The 15876-nt window shown below is 36.8% G+C and overlaps 1 protein-coding gene across 5 annotated transcripts in view; it reads left to right on the top strand.

Moving 5' to 3' along the window:
- ATP7A (ATPase copper transporting alpha) overlaps positions 1-15876 on the top strand; it is a 121259-nt gene that overhangs the window by 92479 nt on the left and 12904 nt on the right. For 4 of the 5 annotated variants that reach the window (XM_087426475.1, XM_087426472.1, XM_087426476.1 and 1 more), the window contains 8 exons: positions 758-991; positions 2647-2738; positions 3994-4121; positions 5249-5403; positions 5624-5758; positions 7751-7945; positions 9537-9719; positions 11567-11783. In XM_087426475.1, coding sequence (XP_087282601.1) covers positions 758-991; positions 2647-2738; positions 3994-4121; positions 5249-5403; positions 5624-5758; positions 7751-7945; positions 9537-9719; positions 11567-11783 — 1339 coding nt within the window. The remainder of the gene's footprint in view (positions 1-757; positions 992-2646; positions 2739-3993; positions 4122-5248; positions 5404-5623; positions 5759-7750; positions 7946-9536; positions 9720-11566; positions 11784-15876) is intronic. The other variant, XM_087426474.1, reaches the window with a different exon arrangement.

The raw sequence follows: 15876 nt of genomic DNA, 5'->3' as shown, positions 1-15876 counted from the left end.
TATTAATTATATTCAATACATTATAAATATATATTTAATTTATTATATAAAATAAAATAATTATAATAATTATTATATTATATTATTATTTTTGTTATTTCTCCCTGGCACTTAAGTTCATTACTTTCTGTATGTTTTCAGTTCTTTTTTTGAGATAAACTTTTACTATGGAACACTTCCATCTAAGTGTTCATCTAATAAATAAATTCCTAATTTAATTCCTAATCTAATAATAAATCTGTTCCTTTTTCTGATCCTTATAAAAGGCAATAATGATTTTTAAAACATCTTAGTATGTTTCTTTATACTAATGAGAAATAAGCTTTTCAGTCATGTTTTCCAACAAAAACAGATCCAATAGCTTGTGATATACCACTTAGGTTGAATTTTGGAAAGGAGAAGGTGAGTTTTATATAAAAAATCTTTGTCAAAAGAATGTAATTCTTTGCCTAGTTCTTGTTTTTGCTAGCATCAAAAAGAAAAATCTAAGAACCTTCTGACTTTCTTTATATTATGAAGTATCCATTGGATGATAGAGGACAGCTGCCAAGGGCTTGTACAGCTATTTGAATCCCTACACTCACATATCTGCTAAAATACAAACACTCTTGTTGCAGCTTAAAATCTCTCCTTAGTGTTTATGGATTAGATAAAAGCCAAGGGAAGTTAACATTGATACTGTATCTTAGTTATTGAGGTATATATGTGAATTTCAGCATTTTTTAAAAAAGCAATGATTATTGTTTCTATATTACAGTTTTTCGGAGGCTGGTACTTCTACATTCAGGCCTACAAAGCACTGAAGCATAAGACTGCAAATATGGATGTACTGATTGTGCTGGCAACCACCATTGCATTTGCCTACTCTTTGGTTATTCTTCTGGTTGCAATGTATGAGAGAGCCACAGTGAACCCTATTACTTTCTTTGACACACCTCCTATGCTATTGGTGTTTATTGCACTAGGCCGGTGGCTGGAACATATAGCAAAGGTAAAGTAAGAAAGACAGACAGTTGTTAAAATCTTGGATGGATAAATGACCATAATATTTTCTAGACCAATTATTGGAAAGATACATTCATTTATGTAGTTAACCATTTACTGAAAGAAGTATTTTTGTTTTGGCAATATTTTAAGTTAAATATTCCTTTAGATTTATCAAATTTATGAAATTAATACTGTAGATAGTACCATATGTCCATGTTTATTTTAAGAGAGAGACATTTGAGAAGTACTTATCTTATTTATTTATATTACATTATTATTGGAAAAATTGATGTGACCACAAGATTTAGAATAATGATGGAAAAAAATTCACCCATAATTCCATGCTGTAATGGAAATCACTTTCTAATCCTGTTTCACAGACGGTTATATTTTACAGAGTGGCAAACATAGTATACATCCCGCTTTGTACCCTTAACACTATAAGGTTTTTTTCCTCATTTTTGCAGTCTAGATAATTATTTGGTATTTCTGAATAATATTCTGTCAAATCAATGTGCTGTAATTTACTAAACCATTCTGGTTTTGTTCTCAGATTATTTCCAATTTTTAATTTTAGATAATCCTGCATTAAACATATTTATGTCTAATAGTTATTTCTACTGAATTAGTGTCTTAGGATAAATTACAAAGGATATGATTAAAGGGCATAAATCTTTCTATGGCTCATGCTACAAACTGTAGCAATTTTTGCCAGCAGGGGTATGTTAGTGAAGTGGTTTTACTACAACTTCATCAGCATTTACTCCTATCTAAATTCTTGCTAAGTTTGTAGGCATTAAATGGTATCGTAAAGTTGCTTTAGTTTGCATTTCTGGGGCCAGCCCCATGGCATAGTGGTTAAGTGCGTGCGTTCTGCTGCTGGCGGCCTGGGTTCGGATCCTGGGCTCGCACCAATGCACCGCTTGTCAGGCCATGCTGTGGCGGCATCCCATATAAAGTGGAGGAAGATGGGCATGGATGTTAGCCTAGGGCCAGTCTTCCTCAGCAAAAAAAAAACAAAAAACAAAAAACGGGGAGGATTGGCATGGATGTTAGCTCAGGGCTGATCTTCCTCACAAAAAAAAAAAAATTTGCATTTCTTCCATTAATAGCAGGGATAAACATTTTTCCACACATCGGGTATTGTATTTCTTCTTAAATGAATTACCTATTTATGTCCTTTGCCCTTGTACCTGTTGGGTTCCTGATATTTTTCTTATTAATTTACATTATTTATTTATAAATTATACTTAATAATACATTTTATATTTGTGTACTTCATATTTTTTCAGTGAAACATTTTCTTTTTTTTTTTAAAGATTTTATTTATTTATTTTTCCCCCAAAGCCCCAGTACATAGTTGTCTGTCATAGCTGCACATCCTTCTGGTTGCTGTATGTGGGATGTGGCCTCAGCATGGCTGGAGGAGTGGTGCCTCGGTGCGCACCCGGGATCTGAACCCGGGCCGCCGGCAGCGAAGCGCACGCACTTAACCGCTAAGCCACGGGGCCGGCCCTGAGTGAAACATTTTCTGATTCAAACTAATTAATATTCCTAAAGCTGTTTTTGGGGTAAATGTTAAAGATTGTATCTTTATTTTAGGTAAGACCTGAGCTTTTTCTTCCTTAGCATTGTTAACGTGTTTGTTTTAATTTATAGGGCAAAACATCAGAGGCTCTTGCTAAGCTAATTTCACTACAAGCTACTGAGGCAACTATTGTAACTCTTGACTCTGATAATATCCTCTTGAGGTATTTATCTTCATTCTTCCCCCTTCTCTTTTTTAACTTCTTATGAAAAATATCAAATATACACAGAAGTAGAGAGAAGAGTATAATGAACCCACATAATCTATCTCTCAGATTCAACAATTATTCACATTTGCCACACTTTATCTATACATTCTTTCTTTCTATTGTTGTGGTAGTATTTTAAAGTAAATCCCAGTCATATTGTTTTACTGCTGAATATTCCTGTAGTATCTCTAAAAAAACGACATATTCCTATATAACTATAGTACCTATTGCATCTCCCAAAATGAACAATAATTCCTTAATGTCATCTAATGTGCAGTCCTTATTCACATTTCTCCTATTGTCTCCAAAATGTTTTAAGTTTCTTAGTTTAAAATGGAATTCAAACAAGGTCCCTCCATCATTGCATTTGACTGACATGTTGCTTTTTTTTTTTTTCGTGAGGAAGATCAGCTCTGTGGTAACATCTGCCAATCCTCCTCTTTTTTTGCTGAGGAAGACTGGCCCTGGGCTAACATCTGTACCCATCTTCCTCCACTTTATATGGGATGTTGCCACAGCATGGCTTGCCTAGCAGTGCGTCGGTGTGCGCCTGGGATCAGAACCGGCGAACGCTGGGCCGCCGCAGCGGAGCGTGCCCACTTAACCGCTTGTGCCACCAGGCCGGCCCCTGACCTGTTTCTTTTAATCTAGAACAGCTCCTCCCTCCGTTCTCCCTCCTTTCTTCCTCCCAGCTTTTCCCTCTCCATACAAATGATTTTTTAAAGAAACATCCATCAGTTGTCCTGTAGAATATCCCACGGTTTGAATTTGTCTCTTTGCTTCCTTGTGGATTTAACTTGTTCTATAGCTCCTGTGTTACCTGTAAACTTGAAGTTAGAGCTAAAGGTTTGATTCGATTTCACTCTTCTGTATGTCTCATTTGTATACTCATAAAATTATTTAGGCATATTTACACAATAAATAAATTGTTTAGTTAAATAAAACCCATTACATTATTATCTAAAGCTTTCATTTATTTTTTTAGTGACTATCTAACAAATATTTAGAGTGCCTACTTTGTGCCAGGTACTGAGCTGTTCCCTAGCAGTGAATAGGACTGACATTGTAGTTGCTAGCTTAAATGTTGGTTCTGGCTTCCATTGGTAGCAATTATGGAGCCACAACCTTGACATGAATTAAAAAGCTTGCATGGAAAGATCAAGATGGGAAGCATATTGTCATGATGCTTTTTATTTTAACTCATATTCAGTGAAGAACAAGTGGATGTGCAACTTGTACAACGTGGAGACATCATTAAAGTAGTTCCAGGAGGCAAATTTCCAGTGGATGGTCGTGTTATTGAAGGACATTCTATGGTAGATGAGTCCCTCATCACAGGTATGTTCCCCCAGAGGATAATGACGTGAAACTGAAGTGAATCCAAAGTGTTAATGAAGAATAGGCATGAAAGGTAAAGAGCTTTTTGTAGAAACTATGGAATGAGTAAATAATGAGCAAAGGGAATATGAGTTATTTTAAAGAGTGTATTAAATCAATTTCCACAGATTTACTTTGTGGTTTTAGTTATGCTACTGAAGGCTCTTTTCACTGAGGATTGTTAATTACTAGAATGTATAACCAAAGGAAGTTGTCTCATTCTGCTGTAGAGCCCAGTAGACTTAGGTAAATTTTCCTGAGCAAATACCTATTTTTGTCTTCCTGCCCTAAAGACTGGTCTAGTCTGAGCTGGGATAGGACTCCAGGTTTTCCACCTCAGGGTCTGCTCTAAGAGGGTAGACCTGGAGTAGTTTGAGATCTTAGATAACTAAAGCCAATCCAGAGATGAACCAAAATAACACCTTTCCTACTTCAATCCTCAGGATAGTGCCAGAAGAGGCTCAGCTTCTGGACTATGTGGAAATAATTTAGGACTCTCTGTTTCTTAAAAGGGGTGCTACACGGACAGAGAGAACAGTTTGGTGGTTACCAGGGGGAAGGGAGTTGGGGGTGGTCACAAGGGGTGAAGGGGTGCATTTATATGGTGACTGACAATAATAATGTACAACTGGAATCGCACAATGTTACAAACTATTATGACATCAATAAAAAAAAGGGGGGGTGCTATTGCCAGTTTGGATGGCACAATTCTTAGTTCTAGGGGGCTGTCTTAACACATTGTAGTAAATTTAGTATCCCTGACCCTGGCCCACTAAATTGGAATAGCAGAACCCCATGCCTTACCAGTAGTTATTATAAACAAGAACTCCCTTTTGGAGCTCCAGAAGTATCTGCCAACAAGAGCTAACATATTAGGTTTTTCCAGTTTAAGATATGTATCTCTGTGTTTGGCCCAGAACTGAAATAAGGAAAAAGGGAGGGCAACTTTCACCTAGGCATTTGTCCAGATTCTATTTCTTGAAGTAAGAACCTCCTTTCTAGATATTTTTTGACTTTTAACAAATAACCGTACATTTCAAGATAGTGTTTATTTATGTTCACTAAATCTATCTTTATTCCTTATACAGGGGAGGCAATGCCTGTGGCCAAGAAACCTGGCAGCACAGTGATTGCTGGTTCCATTAACCAGAATGGGTCACTACTTATCCGTGCAACCCATGTTGGAGCAGACACAACCCTTTCTCAAATTGTCAAACTTGTGGAGGAGGCACAAACATCAAAGGTAGCTTAACTCCCTAGGAGAAAGAGAAAGTATTTTCTTTAAAGCCTGCTCAGTATAAATCTTGATCTAGTTTTTGTATTTTCCTTTGATTAATTCTAGTTGCATTAATACGGAGTTTATTAAAATATTTCTGTTTTTGCTAAATACCAAATATACTCTATATTCATTATCAAAAAAGGAGATTTTTGATATACTTATTATTATTATTACTTAATTCTAGGCTCCTATCCAGCAGTTTGCAGACAAACTCAGTGGCTACTTTGTTCCTTTTATTGTTATTGTTTCCATCGCTACCCTTTTGGTTTGGATTATAATTGGATTTCTGAATTTTGAAATTGTGGAAGCCTACTTTCCTGTAAGTGACTTGTAACAACTCTTTACCATATGTCAAACAGTTTGTGAATTTTTTTGCATAAGTAAGTAATTGGAAAATAACTTTAATAATTATTGTTATCTTTAAGGGACCAGAATGGGAGAGTGATAAGAATAACATTTGCATTTCTGTAAATATAAAAGATTTCCTTTTGAAAAGAATTTTTTCATTATGGCTTGTGATTTTCCAAAAGCAAGTACTAAACTTTTACATTTTGTACTTAGTCTTATTCCCAGGATGATTTTGCTTTCACAAAGGGCTATAGATATATTGAGGAAGACCTTGAGATCTCAGGTCTGCCACATACCATCAGTGAGATCTGAGGTCAACCTACTTTCTCTCTGAGCTTCAGTTTCCTCATCTATAAAGTGAGATTTTTTTTTTTGAGGAAGATTGGCCCTGTGCTAACATCTGTTGCCAATCTTCCTCTTTTTTCTCCCAAAGCCCCAGTAATAGTTGTGTATCATAGTTGTAGAGTTGTAGCTCTTCTATATGGGACGCGCCGCCTCAGCATGGCTTGTTGAGCGGCATGTAGGTCCGCACCCAGGATCTAAACCAGCGAACCCCGGGCCGCCGAAGTGGAACATGTGAACTTAACCGCTATGCCACCGGGCCAGCTCCGTAAAGTGAGATTTTAGTAATACCCATCCTGCGTAACTTGGTTGTTGTGAAAGTTAAGCAAGGTGATATATTAGAAACACTTTGTAATTTATTAAATGTTTTATAAATATGAGATAATATTAGTGCCTCCTCCTCTCTAGTTCTATGATAGTCTCTAAAGTATGGTGTTGTGAAGTGGTAAAGTAGACCTGGACTATGCCTCATATTAGAGATATATCACTTAACTTTTCTTATCCTCAGTTTTGTCATTTGTAATATAGTGATAATAATACCTAAATTCCAGCATTGGAATTAGTGTAGGTGAAAATATACACATATGACATATGTGAAAGCATAAGCTTAGATATCTGTGAAAGTCCCTTCCAGCTCTGTTTCTATATAGATATATAACTCTTAGATGAACACTTAGTTTAAGCATTTGAGAACTTAGTAAGAACCTAGCACTGTAAAACCAGTACTACTAAGAAAGGCTTACTTTATTGTGTTTCTTTATTTCAAAATGCTATGCTGTACACTGTTTCATGCTTTGTCCCTTCAATTAAAGAACAAGGAGAATAATAACAACTATGTATCTATTCCATGATATGGTCATTATTATAATATAAAAAATTTTCTTTAGATGATTCACATTGGTTAAGTACACATTGAACAAGAGGATTTCTGAGAAGTATTTTGGAACATGTATCCTTCAGAAATTTTTCTTGTGAGTTCAGGGGGGTCTTAAGAGATTCCCCCTAATACTATCAATTGTATTTCCTCACACGAGCAAATAAATATTCAGTGTCACTAAGAGCTATATTACCAGATATACTCAGTTCACATTGTTACATCCAAAATAATTTTATTGAAATGTGATTAAGTTCTCTTTGCATGCTGGGTGATTGGGTGATTTTTTTCATTATTTTTAAATAATAGTGTGAAAGGTAGGTTTGTGGTCGTAGTATATAGAAATTCAGAATTCTTTTTTTTCAGGATCAAATTTGTTGAGAATTAGGTCTTCTGTTTACAGCTATTTTTGAAAGTAACTAATAAAAACACTTATTCTCAATATGGTGCAAAAAAAAAAAGCTGACTTTTATATTTCTTATGTTCACTCCATAGTTTGTAACTCTGGAATCAGCAAAATTAAAATCTTGATTTTTAGGACTGTGACTTGTTTGCCAGTTATGTCACAATTTCTTACATTCATGAAAAAGTGTTTTCTTACCAGTAACTAATATGTATGTGTTGATAGCTAAGTAGAATAATGTGTGACTTCAAAATTGTGGTTTTATTTAAATAGGGTTAAGCTTTGTTCCTTTTGTTTTATACAGCTCTAAATCAGTAACAAAAATTCATGCCTTTCTTTTAAAGGGCTACAACAGAAGTATCTCCCGAACAGAAACAATAATACGCTTTGCTTTCCAAGCCTCTATCACAGTTCTGTGCATTGCATGCCCCTGTTCACTGGGACTGGCCACTCCAACTGCTGTGATGGTGGGTACAGGAGTAGGTGCTCAAAATGGCATACTAATCAAAGGTGGAGAGCCATTGGAGATGGCTCATAAGGTACGATAGTCCCCAGAACTAAGAATTGTGCCATCCAAACTGGGAATAGCACCCCTTTTGAGAAACAAAGAGTCCTAAGTTATTTCCAGATAGTCCATAAGCTGAGCCTCTTCTGACACTATCCTGAGGATTGAAGTAGGAAAGGTGTTAGTTTGGTTCTGCTCTGGATTGGCCTTAGTTATCTAAGATCTCAAACTACTCCAGGTCTACTCTCTTAGAGCAGACCCTGATGTGGAAAACCTGGAGTCCTATCCCAGCTCAGACTAGACCAGTCTTTAGGGCAGGAAGACAGAATAGGTATTCGCCCAGGAATATTTGCCCAACTCTGTCAGGCTTTGAACCTATTTGTGTGTGACTCCATGTTTGTGTTCTTCACTGTGAGATAGCACTTGTAGTTACATTGCAGTTTCTTTGCCTTTGCTGCCACCAGCTGACAGTTTGCAACTATGACTTTAGGAATATAATCCTGTTCCTGCTGTTGCTCCTATTAAGATTTCCATAACAATCTCAATCAAGGCTACTTGACTTCAACTAAAACCATGTTCCTTCCAGTATGTTCTTATTATGAGGATACAAACTATATGCAGATGCATGTAGTAAGTACAGAACATACCTTAGAACAGATTCGGAACCTTATCTAGCCAGTCAATACAGGCTATTAGTTTTTATAGTAATGTTTTATTTTGATATAATTTCAAACTTAAAGAGAAGTTGCAAGAATAGTATAAAGAACTCCTGTATACCCTTTACTGCAGATATCAGGCTCCTTTCCTAAGAACAAGGACGTTCTCTTATATAACCACAGTACAAAGATCAAAATCAAGAAATTAATATTGATATAATACTATCTGATCTATAGTCCATATTCCACTTTCCTTAGTTGTCTTTATAATATCCTTTATAGCTATTTTTTTCTCTTGTCCAAAATCATGCTTTGTATTTAGTTGTTATATCTCTTTTCATCTCGGTTCCTCAAGCTATTCATTTTTTAAGGTTTTTATTCCAAGTTTACTGCGAGGTGACTGTGTTCTGTAATTCCAGACCCTTCCTTTTTCCTGTCTGGGCTCATGTCCCTCATTGGTTCCCTGAGCTTCCTCTTCTCAGACCAAGCTTCTCATCTAGACCCAATAAAGTCAAAGCCACTGACCAGGTCTTATCTGGTATTCACTTCAACTAAATTGCTTGCCTTTCTTTTGTAATCATCTGTCTACTGCCCAGATTTGCCCTACGCATCTATAATTCATTAGTGTTGAAAGCCTTTCTCTTTCCCTGGAGGCACTAGAGGCAGCTCTTAATTACCTGTTAACGCTCAACGCTTAACAACTAGTTCTGGTTTAACATATATCCACATTACAGTTGAACATTTGCAAGGGAGGGCTATTAGGTGTAATTAAGAGTATTTCTTCTCTTATTTCGCCTTCCTTTTGTTCTCCCAAAGACGGTTTATTAAGTCCAATTAATTCAAAGGTCAGTTCATTAAAAAACAAAATAGTAATCTGTTTGTCAAAGTAAACCTTTTTCTCATTTCTGGAAAGACGATAGTAAGGATTATCAAGTCATATAGGTTCACTGTATTTTTATTTTCTTATAGGTAAAGGTAGTGGTATTTGATAAGACTGGAACCATTACCCATGGAACCCCAGTAGTGAATCAAGTAAAGGTTCTAGTGGAAAGTAACAGAATATCACGCAATAAGATCCTGGCCATTGTGGGAACTGCTGAAAGTAACAGTGAACACCCTCTAGGAGCAGCCATAACCAAATACTGCAAGAAGGTACAATTTTTCCCTTGTTTATTAATGTAGTCATCTCCTATAAGAATTATCCAGAACAAATCCAAACTGGCATTTGACTATTATTTACATATATATATGTATACATGTATATATATATATATATATATGTATACATGTATATATATATATATATATGTATACATGTATATATATATAGTTGGTATGAGGCTAGAGAGACTTGTATTTTCTCATTTTATTTTATATCTTAGTTTCTTTTACAGAGAAGTATAAAGATGAAAGCAGAAATTAACTATAATTCTATCACACAGATAACGCCTTGTTGACTAAAAAATTAAAATAGAAGTAATACATATTTATGGTAGGAAAATTCAGATAGTTCAAAGTTACATAATAAAAAAAGGGAAGTCTCGTTCCCTGCCTTCCATAATTCCTCTCTCCAAAGCTTAACAAGTGTTAACCTGTTAACAGTCTTTTTAAATGACAGCTTTATTGAGATGCAATTCACATACTATTAGGTTGACCCTTGTAAAGTGTACAATTCAATAATTTGTAGTATATTCACAAAAGTGCGCATCTGTTAACCATTTTTAATGCATATGCCAATATATATGCATTTATTATTTTTTAAACTTTACATAGAAAGGTCACACAGGGACCGGTCTTTGGTACCTTGTTTTTTTATTTTATTAAATAATTTTTCCATATCAGGACATATAGATCTGCCTCATTGTTTTTAATGGCTATATTATATTCTATTGTATGATTCGTTTTTTGGCTCTTACAATGTATACTTAACATCCTTATCAGCTTTTGAGAGTTCATCTCTATGTTAACTGCCTATCAGTGCAATTGCTGATCAAAGGATGGATACATGCAAGTTAAATTTTGTTAAATATTACCAATGCCAACATGACAAATATTACCAACACCCACATGAAAGGTTGTATCAGTTTATATACTTTCATCAAATTTGAGTGCCTATTTCCCTACATTCTTACCAATACTTTATTTTTCCCAATTTAATAAGAAAAAATATTTGCTCATTGATGATTTGCTTTGCATTTCCTTAATTATGAATAAGGTTGAGCATCTTTTCGTGTATTAGCCATTTGAATTTCTTTTTCTGTAACCTGTCTGCTTGTATCCTTTGCCTCTTTTTCCATAGGATTGTTTACCTTTTTCACATTGATTTGTACAAGTTCTTTGTAAATTATCTCATATAATTTTACAGTTAAAATGTGGCAATTTCTACCATTGGTGTTGCCATTTCTTTATTTGTTCTTTCGTTTTTACCTATTAACTATTACTGACCTGGCTTCTTTACACTCAAATCAAACAATAGAGAGGATGAAGGTAAAAAGAGCCAGGAAACAATGATGGCTACCAGAATTCTTACTTGGCTTACCAAGGACACAGAATCATACTAGAGAGGCACTCTGGTAACTAAACGCCCTGTTCTTTGTTACTCTTTGCCCTGTACTGAATAGAAAATCTGATTTGACAATAGAATTAAATATTTAACTTATAATTGTGTACTGGAAAGGGCAGAGAATATTGATAAACCTTCCATGTTTTCTTTCCCTAAACTTGGTATAGATTTTAGAGAGTGGGATTAAAACAAAGCACTCTCATGTTCTCCTGTAACTTTGAACATCATACTCAATGCTCTGTTTCTTCATCCTTATCACAATCCACTGTTGGATAGGCAATGATAGGTGACAATTTTATTCTAAACATTTAGAATTAACCAGGCATGTAGCATGTGTCTAAACATTTAGAATTCACCAGCAGTGATCTTGATCTTGCTAATGATGACCTTGAATTATTAGAACAGCAGACAAAATCCTTCTGTTTCTATTTGTTAGGAGCTGGACACTGAAACCTTGGGTACATGCACAGATTTCCAGGTTGTGCCAGGCTGTGGTATTAGCTGTAAAGTCACCAATATTGAAGGCTTGCTACATAAGAATAACTGGAAGACAGAGGAAAATAATATTAAAAATGCATCTCTGGTTCAAATTGATGCAAGTAATGAACAGCCATCCACTTCGTCTTCCATGATTATTGATGCCCAGTTCTCAAGTAAGCTAATTTTCTTTGTAGTACTAATTATGGGACAGTTATGAGTAGATATCTGACTTTATAATCCTGAACAGTTATATAAGAAACAAAAATTGGCATCATGGTTTTATTCTCTCAAATCAGTTTTACCATAGGCCTTCTGATCACTTCACTTAGGTGACTCAAGAACATTTTCCAACTGTGCTCCTTGATTCTACTATACGGTGATGAAGTCTAGCCTTAGCTGATCTTCCATCTTAATTCAGCCATCTTTCTTTTATTTCTCACCACAGCTACTCTAAACTTTTTATATCCTTCACGAGATCCTGTGACCTTCCCCCTAGTTCCCTAAAGCAAATTATCTAGCTTATTTTTCACATATAAATTAAAGTTCTCAGACACGTGTTCTTTCAAATTTTTTTTTTTTGCCCAGAACGATTCCTTTCTCAGGGGAAGAGGTATCCCTTATCTTGCCTAAGGTATCCCTTCATCTTTGCTCTAGATCCCACCCTTGATTCCTAGGGACCTCACTCTCTGTTATGTACCCTTGCTTCTTTATTTTCCAACTCTCTTTCTGTAGTAGCTCCTTCTCCTAAACATATAAACATTTCTTCCTTCAAAATCACTGTATTCACATTTAGATTTTGTCCTATCTATCTTTCTTTTCTTTTATATCCAAGCTTCTAGAAAGAATAGTCTAGGCTTGCTGAATTCAGTTATTCACAGCAGTCTGGCTTCTGCCCCATCCATACTACTGAAATTATTCTAAGTCCACTGATGACCTTATTCACTACCCTCTCCAGTGGTTACTTCTCAGTCTTCCTCCTGCCTGACCTCATGAAGGCATTTGAGAATGTTGACCACTTCTTCCTTCCTAAAACTCTTCCCTCCCTTGAATCCATGACCTTGCTTTCTCTAGATTCTCCTCTCACCTACCTGGCTGTTTCTTGTAATCCTCCTCTGATTCCTCTTTTCTCCTGCTCTCAAATGTTGGGTGTCCTCAGGGTTTTGTTCTTTGTCTTTTACTCATTTTACATATTCTCTCTGTAGAATCTCATTCATGCCTATCGCTTTTTCTACCACCTGTAGGCTTCCACTACCACTCCCACATCCATATCTCTAGCCAAGGCCTGTTTCCTGGGTTTCTTGTTGGTCTATCCATCTACCCAAAAACATGGTATACCCACCTAAGTGTTCCAGCACCTTCCCACCTATTTGTGCTCAAGTGATTTTGCTAACATGCAAATTTTATTATATCACTTTCTGACTAATACCTTTTATTATAGTGTTCATAACCTATTTTTGAATCATAAACCTTTGAAGGAATGTGATGAAAGCTATACCTACCCCTCAGAAAATTTCTGTTTCAGAGGTTAACATATATCCTCAAGCCATCCATGGAATTCTATTAAGGATCCCAGCTTTACTGGTTCTCTGTCTCCTGCAGGACAAAGTTCAGTCTCTTGACTTTGTTCAAGATCTGTTCACCATGATATGTCTCCTGCCTCCCTGCACCACCCATCTTGTCTCTTTCCACTGGCCCCAGTGTATTCTGTGTTCTGTCTATATGAAACTACTTAAAATTCTTCCTTACATCGTGTCATTTCATGCTTCTTAAATCATTTCATTTACTCTTTTCTCTGGGTAATGTCCTTGTACACGATGGCATCTACCTCATGAACTTATTTTCATCTTTCAAGACGTAGCTCGCATCTCTCTTCAGTGAAGCCTTCACTGACTGACATACACAGGCAGAGATATTTGTTCTTCTTTTTAAATCATAACTATACTTAATCTTTGTTATTGTACTAGGTACACTGCATGATGATTCTTTATTTATCTGTGTAATTCTACTAAACGGCAATTTCTTTGTCTATGAACTTCTAGTATCAAGTACCCTGGCACATAGTAATTTCATTCATTTGTCAGCTTTTATTAAGCACTGTTCAAGACACTAAAGAATCAGCAGTGAGCAGAATAGACCAAGTCACTATCTCATGGAGCTTACATTCCTGGTGGGAGAACACAAGACAGTGAGCAAATAAATAAGAAAATATAGTATGTCTGATGGAGTTAGTGCTATGGAGGAAAATATAAAGAAGGGTAAGGGATATAGGGAATGCTGGGAGTAGCATGTCGTATTTTATATAAGATGATCAGGGTAGGGCCCATTGAGAATGTGGTATTTGAGCAAAAACCTGAGGAGGGGGAGGGAGAAAGCTTTGTGAATATCTGTGACAAGAGTGTTCCGGGCAGGAGGAATGTTAAGTACAAAAGCTTTGAATCAGGAGTGTGCTTGACTATGAGGAACAGCAGGGAGAACAGTGTGCTAGAGCAGAAGAAATGAGTGGGAAGAGGGTAAGAGATGAGGTCAGAGAGGTAGTGCAGGACTAGATTGTGTAAGGACGTTGGAAGGACTTTGGTTTTTACCCTGAGATGGAAAGCCATTGGAGAGTATTCAGTATAGCAGTGGCAGAATCTGACTTAACATTTTAAAAGTATTACTCTGGCTGCTCTGGTAAAAATACACTGTTGGAGGTGGCGGTTGGGGCAAGGGCAAAAGCAGGGAGACGAGTTAGTGGACTGTTGCCATAATCCAGGTGAAAGATAATGGTGGCTTGGACCAGTGTGGTAACAGGAGAGGTCATAAGAAGTGGATGTGTCTTGAAGGGAAAGCTGTCTGACGGATTTTCTCACAGATTGGATATGGGGTATGAGACAAACAGGAGTCAAGAATTATGCCAAGGTTTGTGGCCTAAGCAAATTAGAATAATGGAGTTACCATTTAAGTAAGATGAGGAAGACTTCAAGAGGGGCAGTATTGAGGAAAACTGATCAGGAGTTTGGTTTTTGACATGTTAAGTTTGAGTGCCTATTAGATATTAAAGTGGAGATGTCATATAAATGGAAATATCAACTAGGCAGTTGGCTGCACAAGTCTGGAGTTCAAAGAAACAGACTGGATTGGAGATAGAGAATTGGGAGTTACCCACTTTCAGATCTGTGCTGTCCAATCTGGTAGCCACTAGTTACATGTGACTATTTAAATTTAAATTAATTAAAATTTAATTTAATTTAAAATTCAGCCCTTCAACCATACTACCCATATTTCAGTGCTCAATAGCCACATATTGTTAGTGGCTACTGTATTAGAGCGGATATAGAACATTTCCATCATCACAAAAAGTTCTATTGGACAGCGCTGGTATAGATGGTATTTAAAGCCATGAGACTGATAAGATCACCAAAGAGTGAGAGTAGAGAGAGGGGAAAAGAAGGTTTAAGGATTGAGCCCTTGGGCCGGCCCAGTGGCGCAAGCAGTTAAGTGCGGCGCGCTCCGCTGTGGCGGATGGGGTTCGCCGGTTTGGATCCCGGGCACGCACCAATGTGCTGCTTGGCAAGCCATGCTGTGGCGGCGTCCCATATAAAGTGGAGGAAGATGGGCATGGATGTTAGCCCAGGGCCAGTCTTCCTCAGCAAAAAAAAAAAAAAAAGAGGAAGGATTGACAGATGTTAGCACAGGGCTGATCTCCTCACAAAAAAAAAAAGAAAGGATTGAGCCCTGTAACACCACAAATTAAGAGGTCAAGGAGATAAGGAAGGATCAGCAAAGACTGAGAAGCAGTGGTGAGTGAGGAGGTAAATCATAAGAAACTCATAAGAATGTGTTGTCCTAGAAGCCAAGCGAAGAAAGTATTTCAAGAAGGAGGGAGTGATCAACTGTGTTAAATGCTGCTAATAGGGCGAGTAAGGTGAGGACTAAGAATTAGCTATTAGGTTTATTAAAGGTCACTGGTGTACTGTATGAACAATTCTTTGGAGTAGTAGAGACAAAAGCTTTGTTGGAAGGGGTTCACAAGAGAACAGGAAGATGTGAATTGGAGACAGCCAATAGAGACAACCCTTTTGAGAAGTTTTGCTATATCCAGAAGCAGAGAAATGGGGCAGTAGAGAGGTAAGTGAGATCAAGAGACATTTTTTTTTAAAGATAGGACTATGGGGGCCAGCCCGGTGGCGCAAGTGGTTAAGTGCACGTGCTCTGCTTCGGTGGCCCGGGATTCGCAGGTTCGGATCCCGGGTGCACACCGACGCACCGCTTGTTAAGCCATGCTGT

Source organism: Ceratotherium simum, chromosome X (genome assembly GCF_057802395.1).
Source record: "Ceratotherium simum simum isolate JZ-2026a chromosome X, ASM5780239v1, whole genome shotgun sequence".
In the NCBI taxonomy this organism is placed as follows: domain Eukaryota; kingdom Metazoa; phylum Chordata; class Mammalia; order Perissodactyla; family Rhinocerotidae; genus Ceratotherium; species Ceratotherium simum.
This window is presented reverse-complemented; position numbering and strand designations above follow the sequence as displayed.